The 17,869-nt window shown below is 44.1% G+C and overlaps 1 protein-coding gene across 2 annotated transcripts in view; it reads left to right on the top strand.

Moving 5' to 3' along the window:
• Positions 1 to 15,505, top strand: part of ADAM11 (ADAM metallopeptidase domain 11) — a 72,534-nt gene extending 57,029 nt beyond the window's left edge. For both annotated transcript variants that reach the window (XM_066587897.1, XM_066587895.1), the window contains 7 exons: positions 2,150 to 2,249; positions 3,146 to 3,265; positions 5,754 to 5,922; positions 9,992 to 10,106; positions 12,264 to 12,354; positions 12,452 to 12,469; positions 12,867 to 15,505. In XM_066587897.1, coding sequence (XP_066443994.1) covers positions 2,150 to 2,249; positions 3,146 to 3,265; positions 5,754 to 5,922; positions 9,992 to 10,106; positions 12,264 to 12,354; positions 12,452 to 12,469; positions 12,867 to 12,882 — 629 coding nt within the window. In that variant the 3' untranslated portion in view covers positions 12,883 to 15,505. The remainder of the gene's footprint in view (positions 1 to 2,149; positions 2,250 to 3,145; positions 3,266 to 5,753; positions 5,923 to 9,991; positions 10,107 to 12,263; positions 12,355 to 12,451; positions 12,470 to 12,866) is intronic.
• The last annotated feature ends 2,364 nt before the right edge of the window (positions 15,506 to 17,869 follow it).

The raw sequence follows: 17,869 nt of genomic DNA, 5'->3' as shown, positions 1-17,869 counted from the left end.
TCCTACTCACAACCATCACATCAGCAGAAGCATGTCTAGTGGCCAACAAGCTCTACACAAGCGGAAGAAGAGGTCACTACACACAAGGAGCCTCCGAGAGCCACTTTTAGGGCCTCAGGGGACAAGACAGTTCATCTAATCACCACAACTCTCATCATTTACAGATCTGTCTGAGATGGAACTGCAGGACGAGTTTTGCGGGCAAAATGGCAACTTCTTCTAGGAGCTGGATATTGTTTTTGACAAAGAATGTACATTAGGGAACTGCTCAGAATACAATTCCCTGCTATACTTATATTTACTTCTCTGCTCAAATCCAATATATGTGTCCATATAATGTAGCTGAAATTCTGGATATTTAGATGTTCCTGTGTATTTCCACTCTATCTACTAAACCCATCTTTATTGTCCATATTGCTCCCATTAAATCCACATTTTATGCTGAATTCCCGCCCCTTATCTCTCTCGTTAGTCCGACGCCTCAGGACTTTGTTAATTATAACTCTTTCCAGTTGTTTATTGAACTCAATAAAGCGATCCATGATCTGATTATTCTCGCTGCTTCCCAAAGTTACTTGTGTCGTCCACAATGAGGAGGCGTTTTCATGTAACAGGAAGTTCATGGGATTCAGGAAACTTGTAAATGAAAAGAGCGAATTACTGATCTTGTGAATGTATATGAATATACAATGTATGGGTGCCAACCTCCAGACATTACTACTAGGGGCGTAACTAAAGGCTCAGGGGCCCTGATGTAAAATGTGAGCTGGGGCCCCCCTCTATCTGTACCCGTACCCATACCTAAACCATGCTGCACAGAGACATAACTTGAAGCTTCTGGGCCCCAATGCAAAACCTGTAACAGGGCCCCCAACTATAATGCTTTATTCATAGTACTGGGCTCCCTATATGGAGAAGAGAGGCCTTATGGGCCCCCTAAGGCTCCTGGGCCCGGGTGCAACCGCATCCCCTGCATCCCCTATAGTTACGCCCCTGATTACTACATTTATGCCCCTATACTGAAAACTAATACACCATGCAGTTACATGCAGGCTTCAAGCACTATATAGAAACTGATGTGTGAGTGCAGGAAGAAGTTCTGATGATAGATTTGCAGTCCACATTGATTCCAGGTCTGACCTAGAACCCATTCAGGTATGCTTAAGTAACGTTTCATCTTCGAGAGACCTGGCAGGTGATCACACTACCTTTGGCAAAAGACTCTCTCTGAAGGTTACAACGTTACTCTCACACGTACGTCAACTATGTTCGTGCTCAAATACCTCCTCTGTGTATTGCTTCCATCTCCTCTATAAAGGCTATCCTCCATCGTCTTAGGCCGAATCAACTCTTCTGTAATGTTGCAGGTGGTCGGATGGGCCCATGGGTAATGTGTGTGGCAAGTCTCTGGGGCTTTCCTTTTGAAATGTAGGTTCTGTCCGGGTATCACTGGAAATATTCTTGGGTGGAGGACTCTGGTTGGGGAAAAGCTATGGAGGCACAGGAGATCATTGTGGCCACATGCTTTCAAAATCTAACAGTAGTCAACTTCAGTGGAATCAATGGTAGTCTAGTACAGACCTGGGATTTCCATGTCAGCAATGCAAGGTGCTCCTGCAAACTCAGCTGAGCAGACATAACTTTGGTAGGTATATTTTTTTTCATGGCAGCGCCCTCGGCAGTTCCAGATTCCTGCCGCGAAAGAACGGCAGCCCATAGACTATTCATTCAGCCCTTCCACCCACTTTTTAAATTGCTGTGTCAACACAGCCTTTCTTCACGAAGCCTATTTGTGTCCTATCCTCTCACGTAGTCTCAAGAAACCTGTACCCCACCTCGTGCCACTTGGAGTAAGTTCCAGTAACTTGGAGGCAGAAAAACTTTGAAAAAAAGTCACAAGATTAAAATACTTAAAATAAAACAGCATTTCTACTATTATAATGTGGAGACTCACATAACCCTTTTACATATGCAGCCAGATGTAGATGCAACTCTTCAGCAAGTAGGTCTACGACCAGGATGTTGGAAGGACCTCTTCAGACAAACTTGCATAAGCTGTTCTCAGGTCCCCTCCATGCTTTTAGACAGTTTGACACATTGAGAAGCGGTTCCTTCCAATATTTAATGTATAGGTCTTACTTTCCTCTAGATGCATCAGACAGGTTCTGCTATGAAAAACTAAACATTGAAGGGACAGAGAAAGGAAACTGTGGAAGAGATGGAGATAACTGGATTCAGTGCAGCAAACCGTAAGTAGATACAGACCCAACTGTAAACCTGATTCCTATTCTCTTCCATGATGTCGTGCAGGGATGAGTAACCTAGTAGGTTAAACTGAAACAAGACATATGTCCATCCAGATCAGCCTATTACCCCCCAATGTTGTACCAGAGGAAGGCAAAAAAAAAAAAAGAAATGAAGGAGAAGCCAATTTTCCCTAATTAATGGAAAAAATTCCTCCTCGACTTCAATCTGACAATTGGAATAATCTCTGAATCACCGACCCTTCTGAAGTAATCAGTGATATAACATATAATATTGTATTGCTCAAGAAAGATGTCCAGGCCCCTCTTGAACCCTTATCAAATTTGCCATCAGCACGTCCTCCGACAGAGTTCCATAGTCTCACTGCTCTTACAGTAAAGAACCCTTTTCTATGTCTGTTTCCTCTAGACGTAGAGGGCGCCCCCTTGTTACAGCCCTAGGTATAAACAAATCATGGGAGAAATCTCTGTATTGTCCCCTGATATATTATATATAGTTATTGGGCCCCACTCAGCCATCTTTTTCCTAAACTAAATAATCCCAATTTTGATAACCTCTCTGGGTATTGTAGTCCGCCCATTGCATTTATTACTTTAGTTGCTCGCCTTTGTACCCACTCAAGCTCTGATATGTCCTTCTTGAGTACTGCTGCCCAAAACTGTCCACAATATTCCATGTGTGGTCTGACCAGTGACTTGTAAAGAGGAAGAACAATGTTCTCGTCATGTGACCCTAGACTTCTTGTAATGCACCTTGTGATCCTGTTTGCCTTGACAGCAGCTGCCTGACACTGGTTGCTCCAGTTAAGCGTACACTTTCCTACATGTTACAATGTGCGGGGTACAGTACATCACAAATGCGTTCTGTTTCTGTCCAATAGAGACGTTCTCTGTGGCTACCTCCTATGTACTAATATCTCCGGATTACCAAGACTTGGAGAACTGACTGGTGACATCACAAGTATGTCTTTCTATCACCAGAACAGATACATTGATTGCAGGTAAGACGTAATTCTGGATGCTACTACCTCTTTATTTTGAAAGCGAAGTGACTATTTCCACATTAGGCCATAAATCAATGAAGATCCCAAAAGGAGGTCAAAGCATTGTGGCATTAATTACTGTATTTAATAGACATTGCTGATGACATTTCAGGAAATAGACGGGTGGATCAGGAAATGAGGAAGAGAGTCATTAGGGTCTTCATTTGAAAAAAATGTGGATTTCAGGATGCAGCACCGCATCGGTCCAGATAGCACATAGGGAATTTCCAGGCACTCTTGTGTGGTTGATGTATAGTTATTAATGCAGCCTTTGAAGCTTTGTGATCGGGACATGTGCATCCTTGTATTGTCATAGAACAAGGTAAGGAGATATAAAATAAATTAAAGATGGTTAGCTCCTATGAGTCCCATAATCTAAAGATATGGGCACATAGGTGCTGGTAAGTTGAGTCCCGGGTATCACTTTCATACTTTCCTTCTTCCCTGATCTTCCAGTATCCATCAGCAAAGGACTACGGTATACAAGGACTACTTAGGCGAGTGCTGATACTGAGAAGACTAGTCTTCTTCATTATGAGTGCATGCATAAGTAGGCTGCTATATACAAAGGAGCAGCACCCCAGCTCCTATGGGCTCCTAAGGACCTGACCGAGTCTCTTTACCCCTTAAGGACCACCCACTGTAAACACACAGCAGACGGTCACGAGTGGTGTGTGGAGCAGGCTTGAGAACAGGGTTCGCCATACGCAGCTGGTGTTGGCTGTGCCTTACAGGGATTGGAGCTAGCTCTGATCACTATAGTTCACTGTTTGCATGCCGCTGTCAAAGTTGACAGTGCATCTAAGCAATCGGCCTGCAGGGTTGGGCCACCCTCTGGCACCCCATTGGCGTCCCCAATTGCAGGATGCCAGTGCGTTCACATGTTTATACAGAGACTAGCAAATGCTCCCAGGGAATGATGATAAAACGAAAAGAAAAATTTAATTTGCTGGTCTTTAAAGGGTTAAGTGTCTTTCACAATTCTAATTGCCAAAGGGAAAAAATACCGATAGGTAATATCCCCTAAAATACAACCAAAATACTTTATTATTCAAAGAGACGAAGACAACATCAAATACACTTAAAATAAAGGGGCAAATGGTGGTAGCAAATAAAATGTGACCAGCAATCATCAGTTACCATGTTTACCCAAAAATAAGACCCTGTCCTATTGTAATTTTTGCCCCAAAAGAGGCACAGTATCTTCTTTTCAGGGGGTGCCTTATACTCACCTAGCAGGTGCCGTTCAAGTCCCTTCCACTGGACTGCCACGCTCCAGCAGGCTTCTGTGTAGTCCTCAATGCCGACGGAGCATGTCTTCTTGTGACGGGGTTTGAATACCCCGCCTCCAGCAACCGATTGCTGTGATTGGCTAAGGCGGTGCTCCTGAATCAATCACAGCCATTCAATGATGTCATTCAGTGAATGGCTGTGATTGGTTCATTGAGCATCGGCTCTGATTGGCTCAGGTGGTGCTCCTGAACCAATTGCTTGCTGGAGGTGGGGTATTCAAGCCCCATCCCTAGCAAGAGATGCTTCGTCAGCATGGAGGACTATACAGAAGCCGGCTGCAGCCCAGCAGGAGGGATGTTGTCCCTATTGAGCAGGCTGCAAGGCGAAACATGTCAGGGTGGCTATAGATTAGATTTTAATAGGATTTTGGTGGTGCTGATTTATTAATTTCTACATAGGCTTTTGGAAGTTGGCCATCCAGGCCTGTTTTAGGGTGCATTCACACGAACGTATATCGGCTCGGGTTTCACGCCGAGCCGATATACGTTGTCCTCGTGTGCAGGGGGGGGGGGGGGATGGAAGAGCCAGGGCTAGGAACTGAGTCTCCCGCCCCCCCTCTGCACTATTTGCAATGGGGAGAGGTGGGACGGGGGGGGGGGGGGCTAATTCCCGGACTTTAGCCCCGCCCCGCCTCCTCATTGCAAATAGTGCAGAGGGGCGGAGAGGAGGCAAAGAGGGGGCGGGAGCCTCAGTTCCTGCCCCTGGCTCTTCCATCCTCCCCCCCTGCACACGAGGAGGACGTATATCGGCTCAGCGTGAAAACCAAGCCGATATACGTTCGTGTGAACGCACCCTTAGTGTGTATATGCACAATTACACACGATACTAGTTGATGACTACTAGTCACATTTCATTTACCCTTTTATTTTAAATATTATTCGATGTTGTCTTTGTCTTTTTGAATAATACATTATTTAGATTATATTTTAGGGGAATATTACCTACCAGTATTTTTTGCCTTTGGCTATTAGAATTGTATTGGTATGGCCCGGAGTATTCCCAGGCCAATTTCCTAATATATAAGTGCCTGTTTCAGGTATCGTAAAACCCCATTAACCGATTTTAATATGTATTCTAACCTCCCTGATTATCAAGCACTGGGGGATATGTTGACTCTGCAAGGCTACTATTTTATTTTCCTTCTTGCTTTCAGAGGTGGACAGGTGACCCTGCCCGATGGCTCAGGATTGGGATATGTTGAGGATGGGACACCATGTGGACCTAATATGATGTGTTTAGATCGGAAATGTCTACCAGCAAGTGCATTCAACTTTAGCACCTGCCCTGGCAGTGGACAAGGAGTGGTGTGCTCAGACCATGGGGTATGTTGGGTATAAATGTCAAAGTTAGCTATAAATGTTTGTAACTGAAGATAAGTAGTCACCATAAAGATCCACCAGTTTCATGCACTAGAAGTAGTAAAGGGGTTGTCTGAGATAATTTTTTTTTTACGTGGTATGTCCAAGCTGGATGCAATAACACCTCCTCCGGATTGGCCGTTATTAGTTTCAGGAGGGAGTCAGTGAAGATGAAGAATAGATTCATGTGCTGTGGTTATCCTGAAAAAGTAGTGATGGAAGCCTTTAATTTTGCATTAGCTCAGAAACAAGATGGACGACTTGTACCACGCCGGCGATCGAACTCTGACCACGGGATAAGAATGATAGAGACCCTTGATTCTAGAGCTAGAGATCTTAAAAAGCTCTGAAGCATTGGATTCCAATGCATTTGTTCAGATGGGCGATTTTTAGGGGGTGTAAAATCGGTCGGCTGGAAAAAAATAGCGTATACAGTGCACATCCTGGCCGGGCACTTTTACGCTGATCAGAAAAGATACTGTAGGTCTGGACCAATCTCTGGCCGGAATACGGCAGCCGGTCCTACAGACTCCTGCGGGAGCAGCCGGAAATAGGAGGTGGGAGATTAGCAGCGACTATGCTGCACTCCTTCCCTCTCTCCGCCTCCTGGCCAGCTGCCGGCAAAGGGATGGGGCGGGAGATTAGCACACTAATCCTGCACTGTCCAGTCCCCTTGTATTGAACAAGTACGCCAAAATGGTAGACGTGGGGACATTAACAAAAAGTTTTTACAAAAAGAAACTGCCTGTATTTTCAGACTAACTTGTTGTCACCCATATGGGATTAATGAGAATTTGGCTTTTGCTCCGTTCATCTAGTCTTATGCTTCTCCATTCTTGCTGTTGTCGTCCCCCTGTGATATAATTCTCCTATCGCTGTCCATGTGTCCTGGTATCTTTGTTTATAAAGTTTAACCATTTGATAACATGTAGTTTTGAATTCTTCTTTGGAGACTGTGCTTGCTTCGCTCCTTTGAGCAAAATGTAGTTTATCATTAAACCACCACTAAGGACCTTTTATTATGGCTTTTCCTTCGTCACGGCGCATTAATTCTGGGTTTGCGTCTGATTATGCCATCGCTCATGTGCCTTTTTATGACGTCAACCTTGCCTGATGTACTCGCGCCTTTTTGAGTGTGTCATCTGTGTGTAGGTGGGCGGGGTTTATAGTTGCTGCCTTCTATTGGTTTTATGGAGTCAAGCCCCTTCTTGGTTGAGTTGAGGCTATTTAAGCAGGTGCTTTCCAGGCAGTCTGGCTATTCCTCATCCAGCAGTCCACCATCAGGGCTGCTGATTTTCCTTTTGTTCTTCTGTGGATTTTCTCTAAACCGTGACCCCTTCTGCTTATGCATGTATCACTATCTTTAGTATAAGCAGTTCGTTTTTTGGTGTGATTGTGCACATACTGGGCAACTAGCACTTTACGTGTAGATTGTTTTTGCCACTTCTCCTAATTTGTATCTGCAGATAGCTCCGGGTCTACCAGTCTATTTTTTAACTTTGCTCCGGATGATCCAATGAAATTAGGTTGGGGAGACGCATTAAGCTCTCTTCTATCTATTGTTTGAGCTGGTATACAGAAGCTCTAGTCCTGTTAGGCTATATAATCTCACAGGCTATATATTGTGGCTGATGTGACAATACTTTAAATTTAGCTATATATGTGTATTATATACAAGTTATACCTTCTGGGCTTTGTGAACTTTGTTCTGTTCCTTAGCCTTTACTCTACACACAGTTTAGGCTCAGCCAATATGATCTAGTTCCTACGTCTTTTCTTGGTGTTGTTTAAAACACTAAAGTATCACTTAAGGCCCATTTAGACACAACGATTATCGCTCAAAAGCTGTTTTTTGAGCGATAATCATTGTGTCTAAACGCGCGGCCATCATGCACTGTTCGTGTACTATTCGTTTAAGCTAGAAATCAATGATGACGCCTATCAGCGCCGCACGCTAATTTTCTCAGCGGGCGGTGCTGAGAGCATTCTTTCAGCTGGTATCCCGTTGGGACTTCGCAGTGGGACACCAGCTGAAAGCTGCGAGAACAAAGCAGCTGTCAGCGCTCCTGCTGTTTCTTAGAGCTATCAGCTCAGCGAGAGACCACGGATAGCCTCAAGAACAAAGCAGCTGTTTTGTATATGCAAACAGCTGCTTTGTTCTCGCACTCCGCTTGCATTTAAATCTTAAAGTAGCTAATTAGCTACTTAAGAGTTATGCAAAGGTGATCGCTCAAAACTGTCACTCAAACTGCTGTTTGAGCGATCATTCTTCAGTCTAAATGCACTTTGAGGCCAGTTTCACACAGGCGATCGCCATTTTGCCGCGAAAAAATCACGGCAAAACCACATCTTCGCAGCCTCCATAGGGAAACATGGGAGATAAAAAAAATAGCACATTGCAGAAAGATGGAGCATACTACAAATTGTTTTTGTTCTCAACATCGCATTAGTGAAAGCATCGCAGATCAGAAGGAAACCGTTGTAAATCATTGGTTTCCCAATCTGCTTTTTTTTTACTGACTAGCGCATCAGGTGAAAATCCTGCGAGTTTCTCGCCTGTGTGAAACCACCCTCAGGCTGGTTTCACACGAACGATCACGATTTTGCCACGAGAAAAACACGGCAAAATTAAGTCTTTGTTCTCGCAATTTTTAAGCGTCAGCGATGCTTTTTTCCCCCAGGATAATCTCACATCGCATTGCTGCCGCCCGCGATCAAATCGCACATTTTTTTAATCGCTAAAGTTAAAATAGCTCTCGAAACAGGCACATTTTCACTCATGCGATTATGTGAGAGCAAAACAAATCACAGCATGCTCTAACTTTCTGCGTTGTCTGCGTTTTTTTTATCTCTCATGTTACCCTATGGCGCCTCCTTTTTATCGTATCGCAACACAATATGCGATTGTAACATTAGAAAGTCCCCGTCTTAGTTTCAAATTAGTTTATTAAAGGTTATATTTTAGGGGTGTTCCCAATGATATTTTGCCATATTATAGACATTCCCTTTGGCTATACTGTGATTCTCTTGTCCTAAAAGGATGGATATACGCATAATATACCAAACGCAGACCACAAAATGTTAATAAAACAAAAAGTGGGGGAATGGGAAATCTGACCCTAACCTACTAATGTAATGAGACCCTACCTAAAAGTGGAGCACTCGCCCTGGTGAGGGCGATCCCACATCAGGAACCCGTGACAACCCGGACTCTCCCTCATTAGAAAACAGGGATAATGATCGCTACAATAAATAATAGATGTGGTGTAGACCGCACACCAGATCAAATACTAGTGCAGAAATGGCAGTAAGTGATGAGATAGATGCCCCAACACGAGCTATATGATGGTGAAACAGGACAGGAGTCGACGACTAGACCAGAAACACTTTCAGACTAAAAGTATATAATGGGTATAGATATGTGCTGATTGGACATATGCCTGCCAGCCGTCCAATCCAGCCACACTCCAGCAGAGTGTGTTCATGTTGGCATCCAATGCCAGAATGACACTGAGCATGCAGCAGCATGTGGATTATGTGGGTCGGGGCCAATGCCATGACGTCACTCTAGATCTGATCCGACTCCGCCGGCCAGCAGTGACACTGGCGGGTTTCTTCCCAAAGCAGCACTGCACTTGTCTATGAGCTGTCTGAGGTTTTGCATCTCAGCCCCATTTACTTGAGTGAGACTAAGCTGCAATACGATGACACGGAATCCGCGACCTGTCCACAATGTTAATTACGGACGGGCCGCACGGCTTTCATAGACTTTAGTGGAAATTCACGCGGGAAGCATCGATTTCCATAGCATGCTATGGGCAGTATTTGTTGCGGATCTGCGGTGCGGACACCCGACCGCCACGGATTTCGCAGCAAAAATCTGCCCATGTGTAGGTGGCCTTAATGATGTGATTTCAGCTCAGAAAGTAGTCAGCGCCCCCAAGTAGGTGCCAGGTGCACGTTTGTCAGAAATGGGCACAAGGGGTAATACTGCACCAGTTATATCACTTCTGGTCTTTACTTCCTTCTTCAGGTTTGCTGCAATGAAGGTAAATGTATTTGTCACTCGGACTGGACGGGAAAAGACTGCAGCGTGTTTGATCCACTCCCTGTTCCCAAAAACACTGGAGTTGTGGAAAGATCAAAAGGTACATTTCATCCATGAGTCAAGTTCTGTCGAACGTCATTAACTATCTATGACTGCTATCACACTTGCGTTAGGGTCAGTTCAGGCTTTTCGTCTCTCTGGTCTCTGTTCCGTTTTTGGAGGAGAGAAACAAATTTTGCTGCGGTTCCTGCACGGACGGCTTCTATTGAAGCTAATGAAAGCCCTCTGAGCCGTGGCACATTCACAGTATGGAAAAAAAGAAGACCTAGACAGGTAAGCAGAGTCTTCAGTCACGGGCAGGGTCAGATTCCACTGCGGGCTCCCGGATGCTGAATCCGGCCCACCCGTGGACATAAGGCCTTAGGCCGCTTTCACATGGGCAACAGAAGCGCGCAGCTTTGTAGTGATACAAGAGTGCTACAAAACGCATGTATGTGAAGCCCGTGGTTTCCTTCATATTAGCGATGTTTTGTCTGGTAAATAAATCTTGGTATTTGTATAGCACCAACTTATTCTGCAGCGCTTTCAGGTAATTATTATTTATTACCCCCCACCAAGCTGGGTTCTCATTTTACCAACCTCGGAAGGATGGAAGGCTGAGTCAACCTTGAGCCGGCTACCTGAACCAAGCGGGGATTGAACTTGCAACCTTCAGGTCGTAGGCGAGAGCTTACACTCTGCGCCACACGAGGCTATGTTGTTAAAAGAAAAAACAATCGCAGCTCGCTCTATACAGCCGCGGCGTGCTATTTTTTTGTCATGCGATACTGTAAACAAGAAGGCTCCATGTTTCCCTATGGAGCCTTCATGGTTACCGCATCACATGACCTTGGGATTTTAGTGCGATGCGAAACATTGTTAACATTGGAATCTCCTATTCACTCTCTCGCTATTAAATAGCAGTTTGCAGCGATGCAAGATTTTTCACAAAAAAAGCATCACTGACGCTACAAAATCGCAAGTACAAAGCTGCGATATCGCTGTCGCACGTGCGAAAGAGGCCTGTTGGTGAGATCACACATCGCAGAAATTCTCTGCAGACATTTCCCATGGATGACTTTGTTGCGGATTTTGGTGCCGATTGCTCTTGCCGCATTGTAACGCATGAAATCTGCAGTGAAAATCTCTCGCTTTTCCACCAGAGCGTGCGGCGGATTAGAGAATATGCAGCGTGACCATATTCCGCTGTGAAGGAATAGTGGTTATTAGAATCACCTTCCCTCACGTTAAATTGTACTTTGTTGCAAAATTCCACACCAGTTCCAACGTGCGCTCATCCTTTAGGCCCAAGGTCCATGGGCGGATTTGATTTGTGGTACCCGCGCATCAAGCCGTCCATAGGGAAGTATCGAGCGTCTGCACTTCATTTAAAGGGGTTGTCCCGCGAAAGCAAGTGGGGTTATACACTTCTGTATGACCATATTAATGCACTTTGTAATATACATCGTGCATTAAATATGAGCCATACAGAAGTTATTCACTTACCTGTTCCGTTGCTGGCGTCCTCGTCTCCATGGTGCCGTCTAATTTCAGCGTCTAATCGCCCGATTAGACGCGCTTGCGCAGTCCGGTCTTCTCCCTTCTGAATGGGGCCGCTCGTGCCGGAGAGCTGCTCCTCGTAGCTCCGCCCCGTCACGTGTGCCGATTCCAGCCAATCAGGAGGCTGGAATCGGCAATGGAACGCACAGAGCCCACGGTGCACCATGGGAGAAGACCTGCGGTCCACCGTGGGTGAAGATCCCGGCGGCCATCTTAGCAAGGTAAGTAAGAAGTCGCCGCAGCGCGGGGATTCGGGTAAGTACTATCTGTTTGTTTTTTTACCCCTGCATCGGGTTTGTCTCGCGCCGAACGGGGGGCCTATTGAAAAAAAAAAAAAAAACCGTTTCGGCGCGGGACAACCCCTTTAACACCTGTGCATTTGCTTTTATTTGATTCGTGGATAATAAATCGTGGCATGCAGCATTTTACCGCAGATCACGCTCGGATGTGCTCCATTCATCTCTATGAAAACTTATGATCTGCGCGGAAAAAAAAAATGCAATCCATGATCTCCTGCAAGCAATAAAAAAAATGAGTTTAATGATGACTGGCAGTGTATCCTCCGCGGAAATCCATATGAAAAACCCGTGCGTGCCGCGGACACGAGGCCTTATTCTTCACTTCTCAATAACTTATTAAAACTGCAACTTTATTGCAGGTCCGAGCGGCACAAATATCATCATCGGCTCTATCGCCGGGGCCGTGCTCATCGCTGCCATCGTGTTAGGGGGAACCGGATGGGGCTTCAAGTAAGAACAGACTTTGTTATTACTGCTGACCTGATGCTACACTGTATGCCAGATGTGATGGTAATGGCATTTTCTTCTCTCTCTTTCTCCACGCAAGGAATATCCGCAGAGGAAGGTACGGTCCCGATAATTACATTTTTCTGCACCCTTTTCTTGATTATTAAGAACTTCCGTCTTACCTGCAGAACACCAAACTAGGCGTTACCAGCTCAGAAATGTGCACACACCCATTGGGGCTCTTGTGTGCGAAACGATTATCGTTCAAATAATCATTAAATCGTTCGAAAACAAATTGTTCGGCGTGAACATGGCCAACGATGAATGATAATTCATAAATCATTGTTCTGCGGCGGCCGGTTGTTGAAAAAAGTTGATGGTTCAGTAATTTTTGGACCATTCCCAGACTCCCCTGACAGACCAACGACGGACGCAACAAGCCATGACGAAAAAGTAATGATAGAATGTACTGAACCTTCGCATCCTATAAACTACTTCCTCTGCTTGTTTTCCAGGTCCGGAGGTGGATAGTCCCTCGCACATGCTTGGTGACACCTTCTCTCGCCATTTGTCAATATTCTCTATCATTCCCATGGCACCTTTAGGCCTTGCTGATAAAGCGATGATGAAGATACTTTAAAGTGAAGGAAGAGTAACAAGCCTGCAGCAGGGACTCTACAATATCAATGGGAACTTTCTGCCCGTCTTCCAGAACTGGAATCAAGCTGGACAATAATTGACTGCTACATCGTAGGTTTCTCGTAGCAGAAGTTGAATTGAACTTGTCAGTCCTGAAGGCTGCTGCAATTTATAATCAAGATGGACTGACCCTTTAAATCACGTCACTGCCGCTCGCACACATGGTTATTAAGAACGGACCACTAAAAATCAAGTCAATTGACATAAAGTACATCAGGTTTGTAACAATGGGATCAAACAATGTATCGATTTTCGTACACAGTTGAAACAGTATTTTTTGTGGGTTGAGCCGGTATGAAGCATCTTGGGCCATTTCTGAGGCTCCGAGTCTCACGGATGTTCCTTATCTTAAATGTATAGGGTGAATATTTGCTCAACCACCAAAAACTTGTCTCCTGTGTCGGCGAAAGGTACTATTTAACTGTCACTGCCATTAGGACACTGATTGTAGGAGGGACTACTCTTAAAAACAACATTGCCATGGGCCCAACTTTAGCATCTTGGAATCTAGCGCTTAAAGCAACCCTCCACTTTCAGACAAACTTCTGTCCCAGGACCGACCAGGAGAGGGATATATTTTGCCTGCAGTTCTTCTCTGCCGTCCCTTTAATCCACTAGTTCCAGGTCACGTTTTCCGCTGTCCAAGATGGCCGATGCAGTTTTCAGACTACCGAATCTCCACAGTGCATTGTACCTACTCACATGATCAGCACTGACCAATCAAAACAGGTAGTTAGAAAATTGCTGCAGCCATCTTGGAAGCCGAAAACAAGACCGGCCGATCGGAGGGGCGTCGTAGAAGAACCAGTACAGGTAATCTATACCCCTGCCAGTCCTGGGACAGAGTTTGGTCCTGATTCTGGAGGGCTGTTTTAGTTGTATTACTGCCATAAATATGCTTTGATTCCAGGTCAACTGCTTCTTTTTCTGCCCTTATGCCCGGTGGTAGAAGATGGTTCCGATTTCACAGTGTTCCCTGACTATAGTCGTATATATATTATTTTATGCATATCTATAACGTTCAACTATTTTTTACATAATTAAGTATTGCTATAAAAAAAAATATATATAAAAATCCCCCTTTTGTTAATTGCACTAAAAAAAAAAAAATTAACCAGACAGGAAGGGGATGGGGTGAGTTTCAAGAATTTATAAAGGGATGGAAGACCAACGACTGCCTCTTCTATACCTCCTGACACCGCTGAAAACATAGAACGCATTAATACTGGATTACGACGAAGACGTCCCCAACTTTTAACAATGCTGCTCGTATTAACCCTTCACATTCGGAACAAGAAAAAAAAAAAACTAACAACATAGCTAGTTGGTAATAATCTTCTTGTCCCGAACTATTGCTGAAGAGTCCTACTGATGTAACTAAACACTACTACCTGAAACAGGCCATCTAATTGCTGCATGGACCAACGTGTATATGTCCCCCGTCAATATAAAGAAAGAACGGCAAGTCCGTGAAATGGAGGATATTCTCAAGTTCCTAGACCAAATCGAAAAACTACAACCATCCACTTACATTGTCCTCTTGGCTCCAGCATCTTTATAAGCATTCAAGTCTTTCTCGAAAACCAGATGTTTGCCATTGTTCTAGCTGAGTAACTCACTGCCAAGATATTCTCCGATCCAAGTATCTGCACAGAATATACTAAGAGCATATAGATACAAGACTAATGGGGGACAGCACAACGCCACCAGGAATACAACGGGAATGAGGTGAATGCAACTTACGGTACTTGATGGAACAAGATCATCATATGGATAGTACACAGCACAAAACGTGGTACCCAACAAGGTCGGGGAACACAGCACAACGGGTTAGAACTGGCATCCAATGATCCCAGATTTGTGATTGAATTAGCTGGGGAAACGGAATTACAGGCATCTGTGAGTATTGAGCATTGCGTCATCTTACATGGACAAGTGATTATTGACTTTCCATGGATGGATGAAGAAAAAACTAGTCATGCCATCTAGTACTGTACTTGGATGCAAACTAGAAAACCACAAGACTCCTTTCTAATGCAACGCTGAATGTCTTTCTTCCAAGATTGGGCGAGAGGGGTTAAGTCATTGGGGTTGGAACAACTTTTAAAAACTTTAATCCTACAGGACTTTTGATGCAGAAAGAGTTAAAGCGGGGGGGGGGGGCTTAATGATTTTTTTTTTTTAATACAACAAAACGAATAAAAATGAATGTTCTCACAGTGACGGGACTAGGAGAAGAGTGTTCCCGATTCTTCTGTTATTCGTCTGTTTGTTGTGATGCAGCCTAACAAAACAGTGCGCCTCACATAGAGGAGAGCTGAGCTGAACAGCCACGTTTCTACCATTGTTCTTCATCCCCAGAAGCCCTGCAGGCAATACACTATCCTACCAAAACTAATTGAATAGCTGAGCATGAATTAATAGTATTTGCAGAAGTTAATACTTTGGCCCTAAGGACATCTGATACTCTCGGTGGCAAACTTTCTAACAATGACTGATACACTTCAGCTGGTATTTCCCTCCATTCATCCTGCAAACATGTCGAATTCTCTCAAATAAGATTGATGTTGTTCATATATACACACCAGATGTTCCAGTTCATCCCAGTGATGTTCAGGTCAGACTCTGTGCACCCAGTTCAATCATGGAACATCCATATCCTCAAACCAACGTAAAGCAGTGTTGGATGTGTGACAAGGCACATTGTTTTATGGGAAGTATTGTCACATTATCTAGGATGTCAAGGTGCACTTCTGTGTTCATGGTTCTTGTCACTACCACCAACAGACCATGCCATGCAACACATCCCCAGAACCTTCACCGTACTTAACTGTTGGCACAACGCACTCAGGTAGAAGACTTTCCCCAGGATCCTCCACACACAGGTACCGCCAAGATGGAGAGCCTCAATTCTTCGCTCCATAGAACGTTCTTCCATTGCTTAACTGTCCAATCACGACGCTTCTTACACCATTTCAGACCGATGCATCTTCCTTGAGAGAACTCGCTAAATGGAGGGAAATACCAGCTTAAGTGTATTAGACATTAGTGGAAAGTATGCCACGGAGAGCATCCAATGTCATTAGGGCTAAAAGAGCCCCACTAAGTATTAACATATGGAAATAAATACTACTTTAGATTGTTGCTCAGGGGCTCAATAACTTTTGGTAGGATAGTGCATTTGACAGGTTCTTTTTACTAGACACAAACGACATTGAAGGCAGTCAAAGGACGTTTTTTTGCTTCTGTGCGATGATAGCAAGTCCTGTTTGACCATACAATATACGGAATTCATGTGGCAGATAGGCAAGATGCCGGGATCGTTTAAATTGGAGTCAATATGCTCCAAGAACACCATGGGGGAAATGTCTAAAAACTGTCTAAAAGAAAGACTGTCTTGCCCTAGCAACCAATCATATCACAGCTCTCATTTTGTATCCTGCTCTGGTGAAATGAGAGCTGAGCTCTGATTGGTTGCTATGGGCAACAAAGAAAGTTTTTCTTTTAGACAGTTTCATAAATCTGCCCATGTTTTTATAGCTATACGGTGGCTATGCACTATATTGCTAGAAGTGCCATTGCCTTCATTATATAAACTTGTGAAGTGTACAATATGTTCATAGTTCTTGGATATTTAGCAGGTTCTGAGGGTCCGGACTCCTTGGGGGGCTATCTTTTTCTTTTCTTTTTTTTTACTTAAATGCACTTTCAAAAAGTGCATTTAAAAGAAAAAAACTGACGTTAAAAAACCCACATATTTGGTATCGCTGTGTACAGAAGTCTAAACTATTAAAATATCACTATTTATGCCGCACGATGAAGGGGGTTTAAAAAAAAAAACAAAAAAAAAAAACGGCTAAAATTGTGTCTTTTTGGTATCCCAGCTCCCAAACAATTTGCATAAAAAGTGATCGGAAAGATTTAAGCTTCCCAAAATGGTAATAAAAACTACAGCCTACCCGAAAAATGAACCCTTACACAGCCCAATCGACGGAAAATAAAGTTATGAATCTCAGAATACGGCAATGAAAAGCAATTTAATAAAAAACTTAAATTTTAATAATATAAAAAAACTAAATGTTGTAAGTTTTTCTATCCCCGCAATCATACTGACCCAAAAACAAAGTTTAAACGTCATTTTTACTGCAATGTAAACACTGTAGAAACTAAACTCACCAAAAAGGGAGCACTGGCATTTTTTTCATTTCTCCCCAACTAAAGTGTGATTGTTCTCAGTGAGAGAAACCAAGTCATCTTGTAGATATGATAGCTTTTAATGGCCAACAAAAATACATGATGTTACAGCGAGCTTTCCAACCTACTCAGATCCGAAGAGGTATATATAATTATGCCTGAAGAAGAACTCTATTTCATCTACTTACCACATCATCTACTCACCTATCTTCTCCTAGCTCCTCCAGTCCCCTAGGTCACCTCCTCCTCTTCTGTTATGCTGCGGCTTTCTTCTTCCGGCAGGTCAGTGTCTAGCGGAAAGCGCTGGATGCTATGCCAGACTATTGCTGAGACTGCGCATGCAGGCTGTCTCATGGCTTTAGTATAGGAACTCTCAGGGTGAGACAGCGCACATGCGCAGTCTTGGCATTAGCCCGACACAGTATCTGGTGCTTCCTGCTAGGCAGTGAATGCTATGTCACTAGTGGCCGGGTACACTGCCCTGCAGGAAGAAGACGGCAGCTGATTGACACTTCGTCACTGGAAGACGAAGAATCGGCCGACTGGAGGTCAGTTGACCCATGGGGACAGCAGAAACCAGAAGATGATTTGCAGGAAGAAGGTGCATTAAGTAGACTTCCTGGGG

This window comes from Eleutherodactylus coqui, chromosome 13 (assembly GCF_035609145.1).
Source record: "Eleutherodactylus coqui strain aEleCoq1 chromosome 13, aEleCoq1.hap1, whole genome shotgun sequence".
Lineage (NCBI taxonomy): Eukaryota > Metazoa > Chordata > Amphibia > Anura > Eleutherodactylidae > Eleutherodactylus > Eleutherodactylus coqui.
This window is presented reverse-complemented; position numbering and strand designations above follow the sequence as displayed.